The 20,599-nt window shown below is 51.9% G+C and overlaps 1 protein-coding gene across 1 annotated transcript in view; it reads left to right on the top strand.

Annotated features, from left to right (window-relative positions):
- The window catches only part of MYOM3 (myomesin 3), a 47,294-nt gene extending 32,011 nt beyond the window's left edge, over positions 1-15,283 (top strand). Inside the window, exons 23-37 of the mRNA XM_030874833.2 lie at positions 627-736; positions 2,270-2,314; positions 3,020-3,156; positions 4,501-4,645; positions 4,785-4,844; positions 5,236-5,303; positions 6,378-6,488; positions 8,238-8,325; positions 8,852-8,890; positions 9,138-9,246; positions 10,391-10,554; positions 10,780-10,816; positions 10,994-11,016; positions 12,654-12,709; positions 13,950-15,283. Coding sequence (XP_030730693.2) covers positions 627-736; positions 2,270-2,314; positions 3,020-3,156; positions 4,501-4,645; positions 4,785-4,844; positions 5,236-5,303; positions 6,378-6,488; positions 8,238-8,325; positions 8,852-8,890; positions 9,138-9,246; positions 10,391-10,554; positions 10,780-10,816; positions 10,994-11,016; positions 12,654-12,709; positions 13,950-14,210 — 1,453 coding nt within the window. The 3' untranslated portion in view covers positions 14,211-15,283. The remainder of the gene's footprint in view (positions 1-626; positions 737-2,269; positions 2,315-3,019; positions 3,157-4,500; positions 4,646-4,784; positions 4,845-5,235; positions 5,304-6,377; positions 6,489-8,237; positions 8,326-8,851; positions 8,891-9,137; positions 9,247-10,390; positions 10,555-10,779; positions 10,817-10,993; positions 11,017-12,653; positions 12,710-13,949) is intronic.
- The last annotated feature ends 5,316 nt before the right edge of the window (positions 15,284-20,599 follow it).

Here is a 20,599-nt window from a genome sequence, read left to right on the forward strand (position 1 = left end):
CTCGTGGGTGAGACCATCCGGCAGGACCCCCAGATAACGAGCTTGAGAGGACTGCTTGGTCTCTCCTGAGGGATGCTGACTGCCACCCGGGGAGAAGTGAGGGAGAGTGCCTGGAGAGGCTGAAATGGTGCCGTTCATTTGCAGACCCTTTTCTGGAAGGAATGTGTGTGCCTCCGAGGAGACGCTCAGGACTTGGTTTCTAGCCTGAGTGCCAGCGACTCGCTCTTGCAAGTTCTCTGGGTTCAGCTTCCTCATCAGTAAAAGAGGGGTTAGGATGTCAAGGGCCCCCAGGTCTCCCTCCTCCACCCCCAGCAGCTCTGGCCTTGGCCCTGTCCAGCAGGAGACAAAGCTGATGGCTTGAGACCTGTGGAGAGAGGCAGGCGTGGGGGATGTGGCCAGTACGAAGACTGTTCCAGAGAGCCTGGCTAGTGAGGACCACTGAAGGTGGCAGGCCAGACGTGCCCTGGGCGGGGGACCCCAAAGAGGTGTAAGGAGGCTGCCACCCCTGCTTACTGGCTTGGCCGGGGTCTGGGCTGGGGTGCAGGGCTTGCACAGCCGACCGAGACTCCCCAGCTCCCAGGCCTCCAGGGCACACGGCCCCTCTCAGAGCCCTCCTGTCTCTGCAGGTCCAAGATCATCCTGAAAGAACCTGGCCTCGAGGATTTGGGCACCTACTCGGTGGTGGTCACCGATGCTGACGAAGATATCTCAGCAAGCCACACGCTGACGGAGGAAGGTGATGCCCCTGTTCCACGGCCACCTCCCCAGAGAGACGACCCAGACACGGAGTCCCAAGCACAAATACCCCAGAGGCCAGCAAGAAGCAATAAAAATGAGTAAAGCAGAGATTTCCAGGGAAGTAGGCCCTCACCCACCCATTCAGTCAGTCAGCCAGTGAATAAGTGTCTGCTGAGCACCGACCATATGCCAGAGACTGTCCTAGGCACTGAATTACATCAGTGAACTCAACAGGCAGAAATCCCTGCCTGATGGAGTTCACGCTCTTCTTGTCTCTCTCTTTACTTTATCTACTTTTGATAAAAACCAAAGGTACCAGTGAATTATTTCACTTCCTTCCGTAGCCTAAGAAAAACGACAGCATAAGTAGAATGATAAACTGCAAATGGCAGTCAGTCTGAGGAATGAGGATGGCAAAAGGGAGCAGTGGGGACTGTGGTAAACCAGAGAGGGGATGCCGGGCCTCAGCCGTCATCTATGAGACTCACCCATAGCAACTGGGACAGCCCATTGTCCTCCCTGATGATTGCACTGGAGGCCATTTGATTTTCTTAAGAGGCAGAAGCCAGACAGGTCCAGAGTGCAATTCCAGTTCCACAATTTCCTAGCTGCTTGACCTTGGATAAGTCATGACACCTCTCTGGGCCTCAGTTTCCTCATCTGTAAAGGGGGATTATAATCCCTGCTGTCCTAAGTGAAACAATGCAGTTATGCAGATATACTTAGATGATTCCATGCAAACTAAAGCCATCCACAAAAGTAATGGGGTTTGCTTTTTTTTTGGACTGGATGCTTGCCATGTGTCCAGACTCACCATGCTAAGGACTCTAGAGCTTATAAGAGGAAATGAGATATGAGCCCTGCCCCTGCCAATTCATTCATGCAACACGTATTTATTGAGCACATACTGTGTGCTAGATACCATGCAGGTCCAGAGCTCAGCTTAGCAGAAGAGACAAACCTAACACAAAGAAGCAGTTAGCAGTGAGACAGCACTCTGCTGACCTGCCCTAGACACATGCAGACTGAAATGCTCAGTGGGGAGAGCAGACCCTCAGATACTAGGACAGTATGGCTCAGTGGGGGAGAACAGACCCTCAGATACTACAACAGTATGGCTCAGTGGGGAGAACAGACCCTCAGATGCTGGGACAGTATGGCTCAGTGGGTTAACAAGGGGCCTCAGGAGACAGACAGTAATGCTCACCCCACAGCATGTTGTGAGGACGGCTGAGATCACGCAGAGCCTGGCACACAGTAGGTGCTTCTCTGGGGAGGTGGCACTTGATCAGGTCTTGAAGGACAGGAGAATAAGCAACCTCAGGGTGGCCTGCGGCAGCCCCCGCAGCCCCCTCAGTGCCCCAGAGCCAAGGCCCACAGTGGTCATCATCAACCCCTCAGTAGCCAAGTGACCCCAAGCCGAGTGTCTCGGGACTTTCACCCAGTGTGGACGCTAGGACAGCTTCCACGGGCCCCACTGGCCCGGGTATGTCATTCTCTTTGGTTTCTTCCTTGCTCCTCCCTGTCCCAGAGCTGAACAGGCTGAAGAAGCTGAGCTATGAGATTAGAAACCCAGGTAAGTGGTCCAAGCCAGCAGCCTTGGGCAGTCCCGCCAGGCCCACCGGGGTGTTCTGAGCAGGGCTGAGTCAGCCAAGAGCCAGAAACTAGCCGGGGGGGGGGGGGGGGGGCGGGGGCAAAGGATGGGGACGTCTTGGGGCTGGAAGGTCAGAGACCCAGGGAGTCCTCAGTCCATGAAGGGAACAGAGCAGCCAGCAGAGAGCACATGGGATGCAAGGGAGGGCAGAGTGGCTGGTTTTTTCTTCTTGGATTGTGGGTCATCTAAACCCCTGCTTCCCTCCATTGGCCAGGAGTAGCTTTTGCAGGCCCTGGCGCAGGGGTCGCAAATTTGGGTGCATATTGGAATCACCCCCGGAGCTTTTCAAAATCCCAATGCCCAGGCCACACCCCAAACGAATCAGAACCTCTGGGTCTGGAGCCAGACACTGGTGTTTTTGAAAGCCCTTGGGGATCCAGTGTCCAGCCAGGGTGAGAAGCATGACCTCAAAGCTGTGGGAAGAGGATGAATTCCCTGAGATGAATTCAATCTAGGGGGACTGAATGTGGGAAACCCTCCCCAGCCCCTCATCCCCAGTCGTGTCTGCGTCAGACTCTGAAACATTTTGCACATTAAATGCCCACAGTGTGCTCAAGGTGGGGCTGTCGGGAGGGGGGAGGGGAGAAGGGGGTCCCTGCCCACCCTTTCCTGTCCTCTGCCTCCCAGTGATCAAGCTGATCTCCGGCTGGAACGTTGACATCCTCGAGCAAGGAGAGGTGCGGCTTTGGCTGGAAGTAGAAAAGTTGTCTCCAGCCGCTGAGCTGCATCTAATCTTCAACGAGCAGGAAATCTTCAGCTCACCGGTAATTGGGGGCTCAGAATCCCTAAGTGAGGTTCCTGGCCCAGGAGGTGGTCTCACAGGCAGTGATCTCCACTGGCTGCACCTCCCCCGAGCAGACTTTTCAGAAACGGCCACCAGCTTTGGCTGTCACAGTGATAGGGTGGGGGGTGAGGACACCTGGATTTTAGTACCTGGGGGGTGGGTGGTAGGGATGCTAGACACTTGCCAACACAAGGAACACTCCCACAAAGAACTTCCCACGCCTCCCACAATTGTTCACTGTCCTGTCAAACATTTGTAAGGTGAAAAACCTACATTCATGCTTATAATTATCCAAGCCTAGACCCTAACTCTGAGATATAAACACAAAGAATTTTTTTTGCAGTGTTAACATACACTGAATAGAGAGTTTTTATTCTATTAGCCATATTACCTATGCTCTTTCATTCGTTTTCCTGTTCTTCTTGTACTCATGAAGATGTACATGAGTAAAATCTCTCATGAGAAATTCAATCATGAGAAGATCTTATTTGTGAATTTCATCTCCAGATAACCATCAGAAAATATGTGTTATAAAGAGAGGAGCTGGTTCTGACAGAGGAGGAAGAGCTCAGGGCTAGATGTCAGAAGACTCATATTCATCTCCTGTGGGTAGTGTGCCCTTGGGCAGGTCTCTTCACCTCTCTGTGCCTCAGTTTCTGCATCGGTACAATGGGGTTGGTTGCCCCAGAATCAGGAGGAGCAATTGGAAAAAAAATAGATTTGAAAGTTCTGCACAGAGATTAAGCATGACCTTGGCTCATGGTAGAGGCAGGGTAACAAAGTCTGGACTCTTGGTACACAGCGCTGATACTAGCAGGTGCCGCTATAGAGAAATCAAATTAGACGTTTCTCTCAAATCACACATACACCCTAAATGTGGAAAATAAAACGTTTGAAAGCTGTTAGAATGTGACAAAATGTAAACAAGTGCTAATTCTGGGTAGCAGGTTCCCAGGCTTTTTTATATTATCCTTTACAGTTTTATGGGGGATTTTTTTTATATTAAATTGTAAAAGAAGTAGAAAATAACCAAAACACATGGCACAGTAGGAGGTTGGGGATTATTATTAATTGCAACTGATACAAGCACACAAGACCCTTTCCAGTGTCTGCCGGGCCCAGCGTGTTCTCAGGGGCCGGGTGTGAGAAAAGCCCAGTCTATACACAGGAGAGGGGTACCTTGGGCCCCCTCCCCAGTCTCTGAAGACTTCTAACTCTGCATTTATTACCCCCAAGTCCAACCACACCCCGATTTGCACCCCACAGCACAAATTCCCTGGGATTGGAAAAGGGCAGAAAGACTTTCGGGTTTTGTTCTCCCCAGAACCGCAAAATCAATTTTGTCCGAGAGAAGGGCCTGGTGGAAGTTATCATCCAAAACTTGACTGAGGACGACAAAGGGTCGTATACTGCTCAGCTCCAAGACGGAAAAGCCAAGAACCAGATCACCCTGGCTCTGGTGGATGACGGTCAGCTGTGCCCTGACCCCCGCCCTGCCCCATGCACCCGGCCTCAGCTCTCAGCCTGGGTGTCTCTATCCATCCTGACGCCCTCCTCTGGACCTGCGCTACTTCTGGTTCACACGCGTTCCCCCCTCTGTGTTCTCAGAGTTCGACAAACTTCTAAGGGAGGCAGATGCTAAGAGAAGAGACTGGAAGAGAAAGCAGGGTAAGAACTGCTGGGGCGAAGTTCAAACACTTCGGCCAGCAGGCCAGCAGACAGCGCCGGGGAACCGCTGGGCAAGTGGATTAATAGATCCCTCCGCCCTGCTGGACCCCCCTGAGGGAGGGCCACTGCCATTTGATCTAGTGCTGTCCCTGTGCCAGAACGAAACAGCACTTGCCCAGCCCGGAGACTGCGCGCCCTAAAGTTTGCACCCTAGATGCCTCCCAGATACCTCACCCCAGTCCCCTCCCTCGTGGGGGCGGAATCCCAGAATCCGAGGGGCCAGTAGTCATTAGGTGCCTCTCCCCAGCTGCCTTCCCCTATCTCGCCACCAGGTGGCGCCCGGGCCGAGCCCGGCGCTCTGACCGCTGGGCGTGCTGTTTTGCCCTCATAGGTCCGTATTTCGAGGAGCCTTTGCAGTGGAAGGTCACCGAGGACTGCCAAGTGCTGCTGATGTGCAAGGCAAAGCCCCGCCCCCGCCTCCAGCCCTGCCCCCAGGCCCCGTGGGGCAAGACCTGTGGTTGTCCCCAAGCCCCGTGGCTGTCTTTTGCCCCACTCCCTGCAACTCCACACCCTGTGTTGGTGTGATCCCAAGCAGAGGAAGTAGCCCCAGGGATTTTGCATTTAACTAGAAAACAAAAACCCAGGGAGCAGAGTTGGTGTGAATTAGTGCGCTGAGTCAGCCTTGAGTTAGATCTCCCAGCTGCTCTGGGAGGGGTTCTGGGGGTCAGGGGTCTGGGAGCAAGCGACGGCTCTATACGTTGAGTGGTAGTCCCTGTGTCTGTTAGTAGCCCTGCCAGACACTGTTCTCAGCACTTCAGAGCATTATTTTATTTCATCGGCCTCACAATCATCTGTGAGAGAGGTGTTACAATCCCCACTGCAGGATGAAAAACCAAGTGGGGAACTAGCTGAAGACTACATGGTAACAGGCCGAGTCTAGAGCCCAGGTTTTAACCGGATGTGCCTGACTCCAAAGCGGGTGTTGTTTCTCAGCACCCTGCAGCCTTTTAGATACCTGGGGGAGGGCAGGGGAGGGGAGGGCGCACTCCCAGAAGCCTATCCATTCAGCAAACCTAAGTACCTACTCTGTGTAACACACTCTGCAAGCACTGGGCATACAAGGGTGAAGAAGTGGTCTCCTTAGGCCTGTAAGATCCCACAGTCCAAAGCAAGATCTTGGCGAAAACAGCATAGCTCCTGCTGTGATGGAGACATGCAGGAAATTGATTACTCACGATGGGGCACACTCCGGGGTGCATTAAAGGAAGGCTTCCTGGAGGAGGTGACACAGGCATTTACAAGAAAAAGTAGGGTAGGAAAGGGATCAAGAAGCAGAGGGAATAGCATTAGCACAAGTCCTGAGTCCAGAAACCATCAGAGGAGACATATGGTGTGAGGAAGGGGTTGGCTGAGATTTAGCCTGGGGGGGGGGGAGTCATGTTTGTAAAAAAAAAAAAAAAAGGTTCTGATGATCTGAGTCTTCACTTAAAAGAGAAAGCCTGAAGGAGTCTCCTCACTCTCCACCTTCCTCAGGTGACCAACACCAAGAAAGAAACCCGCTTCCAGTGGTTCTTCCAGAAGAAAGAGTTCCCAGATGGTCAGTACGACCCGCAGACTGGAGCAGGGCTTCTCTGCGTGGAAGAGGTAAGTGCAGCTCTGACTTCAGGGCTCACAGCCTCCAGGCAGTGCCAGGAGCACTGGGCAGGGAGTCAGGACCAGGGTGAGGCAAGTGAGGCACTGACCTCACGCACAAACTCTCAGGAAGCGCTGAAAGGCTCAGTACTCAAGATAAATCATATTTCACGCAGTATTTTTAAGGATCAAAATTCATGCCCCCAAAAAAAGACCATGAGGGAAAACAATACCAAAACTTTAAATAAAAACAGGCTCAGTAATACTGACTTTTCCTTTTAGTTGGATTCCAGTCCTGGCCCTGCCGCTGACTGCATGGCCCTGGGCTAGTCACTGTCCCTCTCTGACCTCAGTTTTCATCTGTTACACAAGCGGGTCAGAAGGATGCTCTCTCAGAGATTCCTTCCTGCCCCCGCAGCCTGAGATTCAGGACAGGAAGACGGTCTCCGTGTGAGGCAGGTCTGGGCAGAGCAAAACAGGGCCTGGAGCTCACTTCTCCCACCCATGACCTCCCCATGGCCCTTGGAGGAGTGTGACCTGGTTAAGGTAGAAATGCAAGACGTATTCTTAAATATTCAATGTCTTTCTGCCTTGTCCCTGATTTCTGTGGCCCCACCGTGTGCCAAGGAGGACGGCGGCAGATGCAGGTTTGCAGACTAGGAAGGAAATAATGATTTCAGGGTCCTCTCGCAAATCCCGGCCAAGACGATGGCAAGTTGGCCTTTGTCATCACAGTGCAAACTCTTCACACAGGGCTTGGCATCGAGTAGGTGCTTTATAGCTGCTGAGTCTTGTCATAATCATCCAGCCTATTGGTGCAGAACTTTCTGGCTTCCGAAGTTATCTCCCTTGATCTTCACAGCAACTATAGTACGTAGCTAGGGCAAGGATTATGCCACCATTTTACAGATGAGTAAACTGAGGCTCAGAGGGTTTAAATACCAAGATACAAAGCTTGAGAGTGGGGCCGGAAGTTTCTCCAATCACTGTCACCGGAATTTGGCTGGGACTTCGGAGCCTTCACTGAGGGAGGGGGCAGGGGACATGGGAGAAGACTGTTGGGCTTTTCAGCCCTTTGATACCCCAGTTAAGAGATGCTTCTGCCTTGAATCCTGCCTCAAAGCACACTATGCAGAGATGGTTGGGGTGAGAGGGGCCCTTTGAGGGGACAGGGAGGCAGATATCACGCTCCCACCCCCGCAGCCCCTGGAGGAGACGCTGTGTAATGAGAGGGCACAGCGGACTTCTGACCTTGCTTTCAAAGCATGACCCAAGTTCTTGCTTTGCTGAGTGTTGACCCGGGCTTCACCTGGGGTTGACAAGCATGTGCCAGTAAGGACCCCCTTGTCCTGAGCAAAAGAAAGCACACTTCCTTCTGAGAGATGCAGAGAGGTCCCTCTATCCAGGGCCCCTGGGAAGCAGGGCAGCGCTGGTGGAGGGTGCGCCCTGCTCGGCCCAGCTCTGCTAGGAGGGCTCGCTTTGCTCTGCTCAGAGCAGCTACCTGAGAATCACATGCGGGGCGTCTGTTTCTGCCCTCAGTTCCCCCTCTCGCCCCACCTCCAGGCCCAGACAAGCCCTGGGCTTGGGATCAAAGGGCTCTGGAGCTGGAAGGAGCCTCAGAGATCACCCATTGCAGGGGGGTAAACTGAGGCCCAGGGAGGAGAGTTAGGGGCAGGCCTAGAGCCCAGGCCTCCTGACTTGCTGTCCATCGCTCCTTCTGGAACTCATGCTGACACCACCTTCTCACATCCTTCTTTCCAGCTTTCCAAAGAGGACAAGGGCATTTACAGAGCAGAGGTTTCCGATGAGCGAGGGGAGGACGACACCATCCTGGACCTCACAGGTGAAGGTAGGAGCCGGCGACATCAGAGACGGGCCAGGAGGGCCTCACACTGAACCAAGAGATGCAGTGTGACCTGTGGGGAAACTGTCTGGGATCCTCACTTGGGGCAACTGAGGCCCGGGGGAGTTAAGTGACCTGCCCATGGCTGCACAGCTGGTCAGTGGCAGGGCCTGGTCTGTGTGACGCTGGTGCCCATGTTCACTGCACTATCCCACAGCGAGCCCAGGCTTCCAGACCTGGAGCCTGAGTTCTCTGCTCTGCCCCCCGCCCCCACCCCCAGCGGGCCCCAGGCTCCTCACCAGGCTGGTCGTCTCAGCCTGCAGGAAGACTGTCGTGTCGGCCCATTCGTCCTCCATCTGTGTTGCCCCCCTGCCCCATCAGTCACGCAGTGCCCCAGATCCCCTCCCCACCCCTAAGCCTGTGTTCTGAGAGCTGCTCATAAGGTCCACCAGCCTTTTCCAAGGACGGCCCCACCTGGTGCCTCCTTAGGAGAGCCCTACATCAGCTGACCATTCCCTCTGTCTCCCTCCAGCCCTGGATGCCATCTTCACTGAGCTGGGCAGGATTGGTGGTAAGCAAGCCCCCTCCTTGCTCAGCGCTGCCGTGATGCCACAGAGCCTCCGGGGGACCTCTAGCCATCCTTGGCTGCTGGGGGTGGGGTTAGTTTCCAGCCTCAAAGACTGGGGGGAGATGCTCCTGCCTCTTCACCACACTGTGTTCCCCCACCACGCCCCAAAGCAGGGGCGAGCTGGCTGCCCCCCAGATGTGCTGCCCAAAGGGCCTTGGGGAAGACTCACCCTGCTCCCATGCCTCCCCAGCCCTCTCTGCGACCCCACTGAAAATCCAGGGGACCGAGGAGGGTATCCGGCTCTTCAGCAGAGTCAAGTACTACAACGCGAGCTACATGAAAACCACCTGGTTCCACAAGTAGGTTGGCCTTGCCCTGGAGCCCTAGCGAGGCTGGAGGGGGCCCAGCACCCGCCTCAGAGCCCAGTCCCAAGGGCTTAGCAGAGACAGGGTCTCTCACCGGTCCTGCTGTCCACAGAGGGAGTCTGGGACAGGGAACAGCTGTTAGAGGCACAGAAGGGAGGCTCCCCAGGAAAGGTGGGAACCCTGGCGCTAAGATCACTTTCCCAGAATATTCATGGCAGAGAAGGACCATTGTCTTAGAGCACCATCTGGGAGCTGGGGGAGAGAAGGATGCAGGAACGATGGGGAACCAGATGATCAAGTGCCCTTGTGGGTCTCTGCAGCCTTAGCAAACTCAGGCAGCCAGGCTGAGGGGAGAGGTGCAGGCAGAGGGACCTGGGGGGCTGACGACTAACTGAGGGCCAGGCCTTGAAGGCAGGATCAGGTATCAGAGACTCCGCCAGGAGCTAAGTGACCCCAGAGAGTTTGGGAGCAGAATTTTCCCAGTGCTTCTTACTTGCAAACCTCAGCCTTGCGGAGCAGACATTACTGCACCCATTCTATGGAGAAGGCTAGACGGACTTGGTCAAATTGGTCATGTGAGTGAGACCAAGGCCAGGCTGAATTTCAGAGCAGTGAAGCTCCTTCTCTAGAGTTTCTGAGCCCCATGACGAAGCCCAGAGGTGTCACTTCTGTGACAAAACACTGACATGGGCCAGGTGTCTTTAGGAATGAAATTTAAGTAAAGAAGGAAAGGAGTTTATATATAGTTTATAAGAATTACGTAAGAGTGATTGTGGGAAGAAATGCTGGGAGGTTTTATGATGAGGAAAAGGATGAAGTGAGGAAGTGGCTCCCACTGGTGGGGTGTGGGGAGGTGGTCACTGACCCTGGAGCACCATTTCCTCAAAGTCCCAGCCTGCAGGACATGTCACAAATATAGACTCAGCGCGGCCACAAGGTTTGATGAATGAATGAATGATGAGGGGATGAGTGGATAGATATATATCAAATATCTCATGCATGGTCACCACTTTCAGCTCACACATCTGGGAACAAAACCCCGGGAGAGGAGTTTGGGGCAGGGGTGCCTGTAGATGGGCGGGCGGACAGCCCGTCCCGGACTGAGCTGTGTTAACCATTTCTTCGCCCTCACGTTCAGAGAGAAGCGCCTGGAGAGTGGTGATCGGGTGAGGGCTGGTACCACCCTGGATGACATCTGGCTTCACATCCTGGACCCCAAAGACTCAGACAAGGGCAAATACACCCTAGAGATAGCAGCCGGGAAGGAAGTCCGGCAGCTCTCAGCTGATCTCTCGGGGCAAGGTGAGCGCTCCGCCTGTCTGTCCTCAGTGAAACCTGTTTAGAAAACCCCGTGGTCTTTTGGGGGGGGCTCCCATCTCCCCACCCAATCCTAGCACTGCCCCCAAGAGAATGCTGGAACAGAGTGAAGGAACAGTCAGTGCTGAGCTCTATACCTGTGGGTTGCAGGAAGCGGGGAGATTGGGGGGAGATGCCCTGACACACCTTTTCCCCTTTTCCTTCTCGTAGCTTTTGAGGATGCCCTGGCTGAGCACCAGAGACTGAAGTAAGTTTCCTCGGCGTTTCTCAGTGTGATCAAGGCCCCTGGGGTGCACGAGCACAGGACCCTTCCTGGGAGGCCGGACAGCTCCACCTTTCCCCCGTCACCCCCTCCCCCCTACCCGGGCAGGACTGTCCTTTAACAAATGAAACACCAAGGCTTTTTCCCATTTCCGTTTTTCAGAGCCTTGGCCATCATCGAGAAGAGTAAGTCCAGCCATATTTCTGTTGTTTCCACTTCTGAGTTTGGGGCGGCTTCCCAGCTGCTCACGCCTCCTGGCAGGTAGCTGGAGTCCCAGTTTCCCATGGGGTCTGTGTGGCTCTGGGCCGTCACAGAGCTGCCGGGAGACCCGGATGGTGGCAGCGTGAAGATAGGTGGATGAGGAGTCCGAGGAGACCTGAGACCGTGGATGTGGATGTGCCTGGTGCGGGCCTGGTGGCGAGTAGGCACACGGCCGATGTCGGTGGGACTCCAAAGGCCGGGGCAGACAGGACCGAGGCCCTGTCTTCCAAGCGAGGCCCGGGAGGGGACGACTGCAAAGCTGAAGCTGGTTCTGGCTGTGGGGCCCTAGGGCCTCATCTAATCCAGGACACAGCCTCTGAGTTGCCCAGGGGGACCACCAGGCCCACGCACTGGAGCTTCTCCGGGTCCCCGCAACCAGTTCTAAAGCACCCAGTTCCAGGAGGCTGGCTTTCTGGTCTCAGTGAGCCAGCCGGTCAGTGGAGGACCTTCCATGAGGGGAGGCTCATGTAGGACCTTCCATGAGGGGAAGCCTCCTGGCAGCAGAGCAGAGCAGCCCCGTTCAACCTGACAGTGAGGAGGGAAACTGACCGTTTGGGGCCATTGGTAGGAGGGGGCATGAGCCCTATGTGGCGTCTTGTCCCTGAGTGTCCCCACTTGGCGGGAAGTGCAGGCCGTTCATAACTGCCATCTGGGAGGGGGCCATCTGGGGTCCAAGAGCAGTGAGGAGCCCTCGCAGCGGGCGGCCACCTCGGTGGGCGGAGCGCAGCCTGCAGACCCGACTCAGCCCGTCACACCTCCTAATCACCTGCCCCCCCATCCTGGAATGCCGAGTCTCTGCACAGGACACCCCTCCAGGACCCTAACACAGGGGCCTAAGCTCACCACCTGTGCTTGCTAGGGCTGGCCGAGTTGAGAGTCAGGGGAAGTGGATTGTTTCGCCCGCCACGATGGGCCTGGGGAACGTTCCTCCCACAACAGTGTCCATCTCTGGGGCCATCCTTCCCCTCCCCCCTTCAACCCTGATTCAGGCTCCTCCTCCCCTCCATCCGTTGCACAGACACCAGCCACTTCAGGCTCTTGGCACATCCCTGATCGTGGTCTAGGATCCGTTCCCACAGCCTCAACTGCGACATGCTGGCTTTCTGCTTAGTGATTTACAGCCACAGTCTCTTCCTGCCCAGCCGCCATGGCCACCAGGTCCCCTCCCTTGACCAGAGTCAGTGTCCCGGAAGCTCCCTTCCTATTCACTCCCTGAGCTGGTTCGTCACACCTGTTGTGTGCATTTTGCCAGTTTAAGGCTCAGAGCAACCTTATCACCTTCTCTCCCAGTCCTCAGGGGAGGGGCACCTCACTGTCACCTCCAGGTACCACCAGCCATGATAATAACCTCAGGTCAACGACAGAAACACATTACGTCCCTATCTTGTGTTTATAAAGGCAAGGAAGTAACATAACACAAGTTTAAGGATGTCCACCCAAAATGATGCAGAAAGAAAAAGAAGCATTGCTTCAAAATAAACCTCAACTTTGTGGAACCTGCTGCTGGGAAGCAGCTGGCAGGAAAACATTCATCACTGGGGGTCTCGTTTTTCCCTTCCAGATCGTGCCAAAGTGGTGAGGGGCCTGCCGGACGTGGCCACGATCATGGAAGATAAGGTACTGACTGTTCCCCAGCCCACAGCCGACAGTCCCACCCTGGGTTCCCTCCTGTATCCATCAAAGAGCACGAAGCAACGCAGCACCGTGGATTCCAGAGCCGAAGGGGCTGGATGCACCAGAGTCTGGCCGAGTGACCACACCTCATTGGTCACATGTAGTATAAAGGAAAGACACTGAGCCTGGTGTCAGGCCCCTGGGCGGGGGGGCGGCGGTGACAGGCCTGTGCTCACCCCAGTTCTACCCCATCTCTCCAGGTGGCCCTGGGTGTCACGGGCTTCTCTGTGTGAACTTCAGTTTCCACAGGAGTTTGACTAGATGATACCTAAAAAGCCCTTTGAGGACTGAAGTTTTTCAAGTCTAATGTTCTAGAAAATGATGGCTAACGTTTTCATGTTGCTTACTTTGTGCCAGGCACTATTCCATTATTTAACCATCAAGGCAACCCCATGAAATAGTGTGTTATTACTAGTCATACTTTATAGCTGAGGAAACTGAGGCCCAGAAAGGTTAAGAGACTTACCTAAGGTCATACAGCTTAAAGGAGCCGAGCTGAGATTCACAGCCTGGCAGCCCAGCTCCAGACGGCCATTACACTAGAGTGCCTCTGCAGTGAGAATTGCTCTGTTGAGAATTTTCAAACTCAATTCTTAAATCTTTATGTTAAAGCAGTCTAGCTGGGCTTCCCTGGAGGCGCAGTGGTTGAGAGTCCGCCTGCCGATGCAGGGGACACGGGTTCATTCCCTGGTCCGGGAAGATCCCACATGCCGCGGAGCGGCTGGGCCCGTGAGCCATGGCCGCTGAGCCTGCGCGTCCGGAGCCTGTGCTCCGCAACGGGAGAGGCCACAACAGTGAGAGGCCTGCGTATCGCAAAAAAAAAAAAGCAATCTAGCCTTATTTGCATGGTAAAATCATAATGAAATATACAATAAAAAGCATTAAAGCAAAGTCCAGGCCATTCTGGGGCAGGTAATTGCTAAAGTAATAACGGCCCAACAGTCTAAATAGTTAAGTGTTCCCGTAGAAATGTTGAGAATGGAGGATGTGGGGTTAGAGTAAAACATCTCCCTTTACTGTTATTACTTGATGGGTCACAATAAAACACACATAATGAACTTACCACAAGGAGCAGCTTATACTGGGAGCTCCCTGGGAGTGTGAAGGTTTATAAGCTTCACACTTCACCAAGGGTTATTCCAAGCGTGTGGACTGAGCGTTCCCTTCCTGTCCTTTCAAACAGACCCTGTGCCTGACCTGCGTCATCTCAGGAGATCCTATCCCTGAAGTCTCTTGGCTGAAGAATGACCAGCCCGTCACCTTCCTTGACCGCTACCACATGGAGGTGAAGGGGTTGGAGGTCACCATCACCATCGAGAGGGTCAACAGTGAGGACAGCGGGCGCTACGGTGTCTTCGTCAAGAACAAATATGGCTCCGAGAAGGGCCAGGTCACCATCAGCGTGTTCAAGCACGGGGAGGAGGACAAGGTGCTGAAGATGTGACGGTCGGATTCAGGCACAGCCTGAGGTCTGGTCTGCATGGACTACAAGGGTCAACCAGTGGCTCACAGCCTGGCACAAGCCACGGAGGCGGGGCGGGGGGATTGGACATTGTGGGACCCGGGACATGGGAGGGGAGTAGCTACACCAAAGTGGAGAAGCATAGACCTTGCTGGGGTTCTGGGAGGCCTCCAGGCCTCAGCACTGGACTTGGAATGGGAGACCTACGTGCAAAACTGTTTCAACTCTGAACTCTCCATGAGCCTCGCCTTTCTCATCTATCAAATGGGAATTCCTACTCCTAGGGATTGTTTATGAAAACCCTTGACACCATACACCGGTGATACTCAACAGGAGGCAGTTGCATCCCCCAGGGGACATTTGGCGGTGTTCAAATTTTGGGTTGTCACAACTGGCGTCTAGTAGGTAGCAGCCAGGGATGCCGCTAAACACAACAGCTCCTCACCGCATAGAATTCAACCCTAAATGACAGTAGTGTCGAGGTTGATGTACCCCCATAAACGGATTTATCACAATACCCCCTTTTGGATACTGTATTTTCAATTCACTTAAGTTCAACAAACATTCATTTGAAGTCTAGCCTGTGCCAGGCTGTGGATGGCATTGGGAGCACCGAGATACATGATATGCAGGCCCCGCCCCCAGGGACACCTCAGCCCGGGAGGAGAGTCAGACCTGGGTGCAAATGACTCCAGGACAAGTCAGATGATCAGGATTATAAAGCAGGTCCACATAAAGTTCCACGGGTGGTCAGAGGAGGGAGAGAGGTGTTCATCCCAACTACGGAAAGTGAGCTTTAAAACACCTTCACGGAACTAGCAGAATTGGTTGTTGGGCCCGGAAAAAAGAAGTTGGATTTGGCAATGGTCGTGGGAAGAGATTTCAGGAGCAGGGGATGGTGAGAGCAAAGGTGAGGCGTGGGGTGATGCTGCCTGGGTGGCCGGATGCCAGGCTAGAGAGTTGGATGACCTTCAGTACTTCCAGCTCAGGGCCTCTGCCTGGCGGGACAGATACTGGTCGGCCTTGCTTACTGGACCTCTGTACGGAGCTGGGCATTTCACCACCCTCCAGTTTCCTTCTTTTTTTAAATCAGATTGGGAGGGGTGGGGTTTATAAAATTAGAGATGTTTGTTGTAAAATTTTGGAAAACCTTAAAAATGTTGAAGGAGAAAATAAAACTCATCTGTACTCCCAACATCAAAACATAACACCCACCTCTGATTTCTGAAATGATTTCTGAGTTTAAAGGTAGAATGAATCACTCCTACATTTACCACCTACACGCGCATCAAGGCATGATGGGTAACTTATACCCCCAGCAGCTACAGGTGCAGTCAGGCCAGGTGTTCAGTGAGGGGGGCGAGGGGGCCAGGTGTCCTGCCGTGCCCTGGCTGGGAAGGAGTATGGAGGATTACGCAGGTCTTGGAGGCAAACACACCCAGGCTTGAAGCCAAGCACTCACTGTGTGATCTTGGGCATTTTTTTTTCCTTTGTCTGGGCCTCAATTTCCCATCTATAAAGCAAGAAGTCTAAAAGGTCATTTTTGAGGGTCCTTTCAGCTGACACTACCTCCTACCTAGGAAGACTGTGGACAGGGCAGGTCCAGGGTGGGGCAGTGGGGATGGAGGTCCCTGAGACCTTTCACTGTTCTCTGTCTTAGCTCCCCCCACTTAATCCCAAGTAAACCCCAAGTGCCACTCAGGTGGAAGAAAGGACCTTGCTAAAGGACATTGTGATAAAATTTAAAAATTTTATATCTGGTCTTTGCTCTTGGTTTGGGACACACAGCTCCTAAAACCCTTCGGATCTCCAGGGTGAAAAGAGCGTCTTTTGTATACTAATAAGATGGCGTGACTGGGGGCCCTTAGATAGCTTCAGGATGGGAGCTGGTCACCAGAAAGGCCAAGGCAGGACTAGAGGGTTGGAACTTTTTGCCCCCAGCCACCTCCACTTCCCTCTGGAGAGGGGAGAGAGACTAGAGGTTGAGTTAATCCCCAATGGCCAATGATTTAAAGAATCATGCCTAAGTACTGAAAGCTCCATTAAAAACTGCTAAGCAACAGGATTCCCAGGGAACCCTCGACTTATTGCCGGTTGGTCAGAAGTACAGGTGACAGCCTTGTGGAGTCTGACTCTACCTGTGGGTGGTTAGTGTCAAAATTGAATTGAAGGGCTTCCCTGGTGGCGCAGTGGTTGAGAGTCCGCCTGCCGATGCAGGGGACACGGGTTCGTGCCCCGGTCCGGGAAGGTCCCACGTGCCGCGGAGCGGCTGGGCCCGTGAACCATGGCCGCCGAACCTGCGCGTCCGGAGCCTGTGCTCCGCAACGGGAGAGGCCACAACAGTGAGAGGCCCGCGTACTGCAAAAGAAAAAAAAAAAAAAATTGAATTGAATTGTAGGACACCCAGTTGGTATCTGGATATTTGGAGAACTGGTTGTTGGTGTTAAAATTACCCACGCATTTGGTGTCCGAAGTGTTGTGAGCCAAACCAGCTAGAGTTATGAATCAACCACCTCCCCAGGGGTCTTTCCCATCTTCATCTATTCTATATTTCCTGAGCCCAGGGTAGGTAGCGGGGGCACACCATCATCCAACAAAGCCAGACTCCACATCTTCACATCTTTCACTGGCCTTGACTTTATTCTCCTCTCCTTAGCCTGTTCCCAGTGGCCTCCACTCCTGCCCCTGGCCTGGGCCACTTCCAGCATCCCCATTTCTGGACCCCTCTGATTCTTCCATATTTACAATTCCCACTTGCTCCTTGTGTTATTCTTTACTGGCTCATCCTGGGAAGCATCTCAGCTGGTCCAGCCTGATCCCTGGTACCCTGCATGGGACTCAGAAAGTCAGAAACTTTGTCTCTTATCTCGTGAAACCCATCAGCGAACACATGGTCCTGGCATTCTCCAGGAACCCTCCGTGGATCTCCTGGCACGCTGGACTTCCAGGGAGCCAGGCAGGGCATGCAGGCTGAAGGAAGGCCAGCCAGGCAGTGTGTTCCCCCTTTATCATACCTGCCGCCCCTCTCCACACCTGTTCTACCACCTTTCACATACCAACCCCAGTGCCATCCTTGGCCTAAAGAATTGAGAGCCGTAAACAGGAAGAGCATGAGGAATAAGAACCCCGATGGGAAACGCCTGGCCTGTGTAATAATTAACCTCTACCCACTTGGCCTCCGCCACTTCTCATCAGATGCTTTCAATACCTCAAAACTTCCAAATCACTTCCAGCAGCTTGAGGTGACATTTTCATGCCAAAAATAGTTTCAGAAGCATCACTTCCCAGATGTCTCTAGCTAGAGGAAGCCAGATAGTTTATTTTCAGCATTTGAGAAAAGTTTCAATTCTGAGGCGGGAGGAGTTTCAGCCAAGAAGTGCCCTGGGTTGAGAGCAAAACAAATTGCACAGCCCGTGAGGAATGCGCCCCTCCTCTCCTGGGCCTCCCAGAAACCCTTGTGCCCCTGGGCTGACTTTTATATCACCACTTCCTGTGCTATAGCAGATCTAAAGAAAGAGAAACGCGGGGCCACACAAAAGCCTTTTCATTCCAATTATAGAAATGTTCATGGCGAAATGAGACTTTGGGTTTGCTTGAAAATACTCCAGTTTAAAAAAAGAAGAAAAAAAAAAAGTAAGAGGAAGAGAAATAAATGAAATAAAGAGAAATAAATGAAAAAGTTAGCAAAACATTGATGATTCTTGAAGCTGGTGATGGGTACATGGGTACCATGCTCTCTACTTTCGTATATGTTTGGAATTTTTTTCATGATAAAAATACTTAAAGACTCCATTGCCAAGGGAGACAAACCCTTGGCAGTCTTTTCATCTGGAGTCATATGAGTTACTTATCCAGCAATTAGTCAAGGACATTAGTTACAGGCGAGTGAGCACAGGGTTCCTCTCTGGCAGGCAATGTATACAGCCTGCTATTTTTCAATCACACTAATTAAAATTAATGGTACCAGAGATGTTCTACAAGAAATAATTATCAAGTCATGGCTGTAGTTTAAAAAAAACGTTATACATCCAATTGATTCGCTGACTGCATTCATTCAGCACAAGTTTCCTGAGCTTACTATGTGGCAGGAATATACAGATTTAAAGCTTGGTGCTATCATCTGAGATCCAGCTTTGCTTTACTTGATGTGTGCCTTAATTAAGTAATTTAAAGTTTCTGTGTCTCATCTGTAAAGGAGGGCTGCTGTGAGAATTAAATGAGGGGACGCTTGCCGAGTAGCTAGCGTGGTGCCTGAGAGGATCGAAATAAATGACAGATTTCCCCACCCACCCATTCCCCGTAGTCTCAGTTGCTGGGGAAGATAGATGGACTAATCCAGCTCCCACAGAATTCAACAGTTCCTTCTGCACTTTTTTGACTGATGACAGTACAGACACTTCCAGAGACAGGAGTCCACAACCTCACAAGGGATTTTTAAAGTAGCATCTGTTGTATTCTTCCAATGATAGAAATGATAATTGGACAAGACAGAAGAGAACCAAGAAGAAAAGTAAAAATATTCATAAACTGAACAGACTTGTGGTTGCCAGGGAGGGGAGGGAAGGATTGGGAGTTTGGGATTAGCAGACAGAAACCATTATATATAGGATGGATAAACAACAAGGTCCTGCTGTATAGCACAGGGAACTATATTCAATATCCTGTGATAAACCATAATGGAAAAGAATGTGAAAAATAATGTATACACGTATAACTGAATCACTTTGCTGTACAGCAGAAATTAACACAACATTGTAAGTCAACTATACTTCAATAAAATTTTTAAAAAATATATCCATAAGCCCTCCAACCAGAAATAAATACAATGGAAGACACTGTTTATTAACTAGCCTAACAGATATTTCCAACCCTTCCCCATTGCCACCTCCACTCTCAAGACTGGAAAACGAGATATTCACTTTCCCGGGCTCCCTTGTAGCTGGGGGCAGCCACAGGACACAGTTCTGGTCAAAGAGACATAAACAGAAATCTGCTGGGGCTCTTTGGTAGGCTTACGTTCTCAATAGAAGGGACAGACACTGCAAGCCCCAGACAACCCCCCTTCCTCCTTCCTGCCTCAAATGTGGACACGGTGCCTGAAGCTGGGCGGCCATCTTGTGATTATAAAAAGCAGATTGCAGAGATGCCAGCCCAACATCACCATGCTGCTGATGCCAGGCCTTCAGACCCCCAGACAACTTATGAGAGAAAAATAAATCCCTCTATGCCTAAGGCACCGTAAGTCAGGTTTTCCCATCCTGTGAGCTAAAAGCATTCCCAATTCACACACCACTTGTTAACATTTTTTTGGATGTATTTCCTACCAGTCTTAACAGAATTGAGAAGTCTTACATATAATTTTACATTCTGAGTTTTTTTCCTATGATATGATATCATAAAAATTTTCTCACATCACCAAAAAGCATTCCAGTGTTTATCTATCATGTAACTTATATCATTTCCATGTTCCCAGAAATAGTTTCCAATTTTTCACTAGTCAATGAGACTGGGATGAACATCCTCGTATATAAATCTTTGCTTGCATCTCTGAAAAATTCTCTTGTGTAGATTCTAGAAGAGGAATTACTGAGTCAAAGGACATGAATTACTAGGTCAAAAGCAGACTAGCTACATGGCAGGAGTGGAAGGGAACTAACTGATAGTACCCTGGCCTTCCCCCCAGGGACACAAATCAGAAGTTAGTCAATCATCCAACACATATTTATTGAGTAGCTATTTCACTCCAGGCACTATGCTAGATGCTGGCGATACAATGATGACTGAAACAGACATGGGCCCTGCCCACAGGGGAAATACCATTTCTCAGATGGCCACCCAGAAAGATGGTGACTGGTTTTTATTGAACCATGGCCAACTGATGAAAGGAGAGGCTCACCATAAAGCTAAAAAGCAAAAACCAAACGAGAAAAATATTTGTGATCTCTATGGAAAATATAAGGCTAATATGCTTAATATACAATTACGATCCAATCATATCATGACTGGTATGCTATCATCAAAAATGATGCAAAAAAAATATTTAGAGGCATGAAAAGATATTCAGGATAGGTTTTAAAAATCAAAAGGCAGGGCTTCCCTGGTGGCGCAGTGGTTAAGAATCCACCTGCAAACGCAGGGGATGTGGGTTCGAGCCGTGGTCTGGGAAGATCCCACATGCCGCAGAGCAACTAAGCCTGTGTGCTACAACTACTGAGCCTGCACTCTAGAGCCCATGAGCCACAACTACTGAAGCCCATGTGCCACAGCTACTGAAGCCCACCCGCCTACAGCCCGTGCTCTGCAACAAGAGAAGCCACCACAATGAGAAGCCCAAAGACCGCAACAAAGAGAGCCCCCGCTCGCCTCAACTA

Source organism: Globicephala melas, chromosome 1 (genome assembly GCF_963455315.2).
Source record: "Globicephala melas chromosome 1, mGloMel1.2, whole genome shotgun sequence".
Taxonomy (NCBI): Eukaryota; Metazoa; Chordata; class Mammalia; order Artiodactyla; family Delphinidae; genus Globicephala; species Globicephala melas.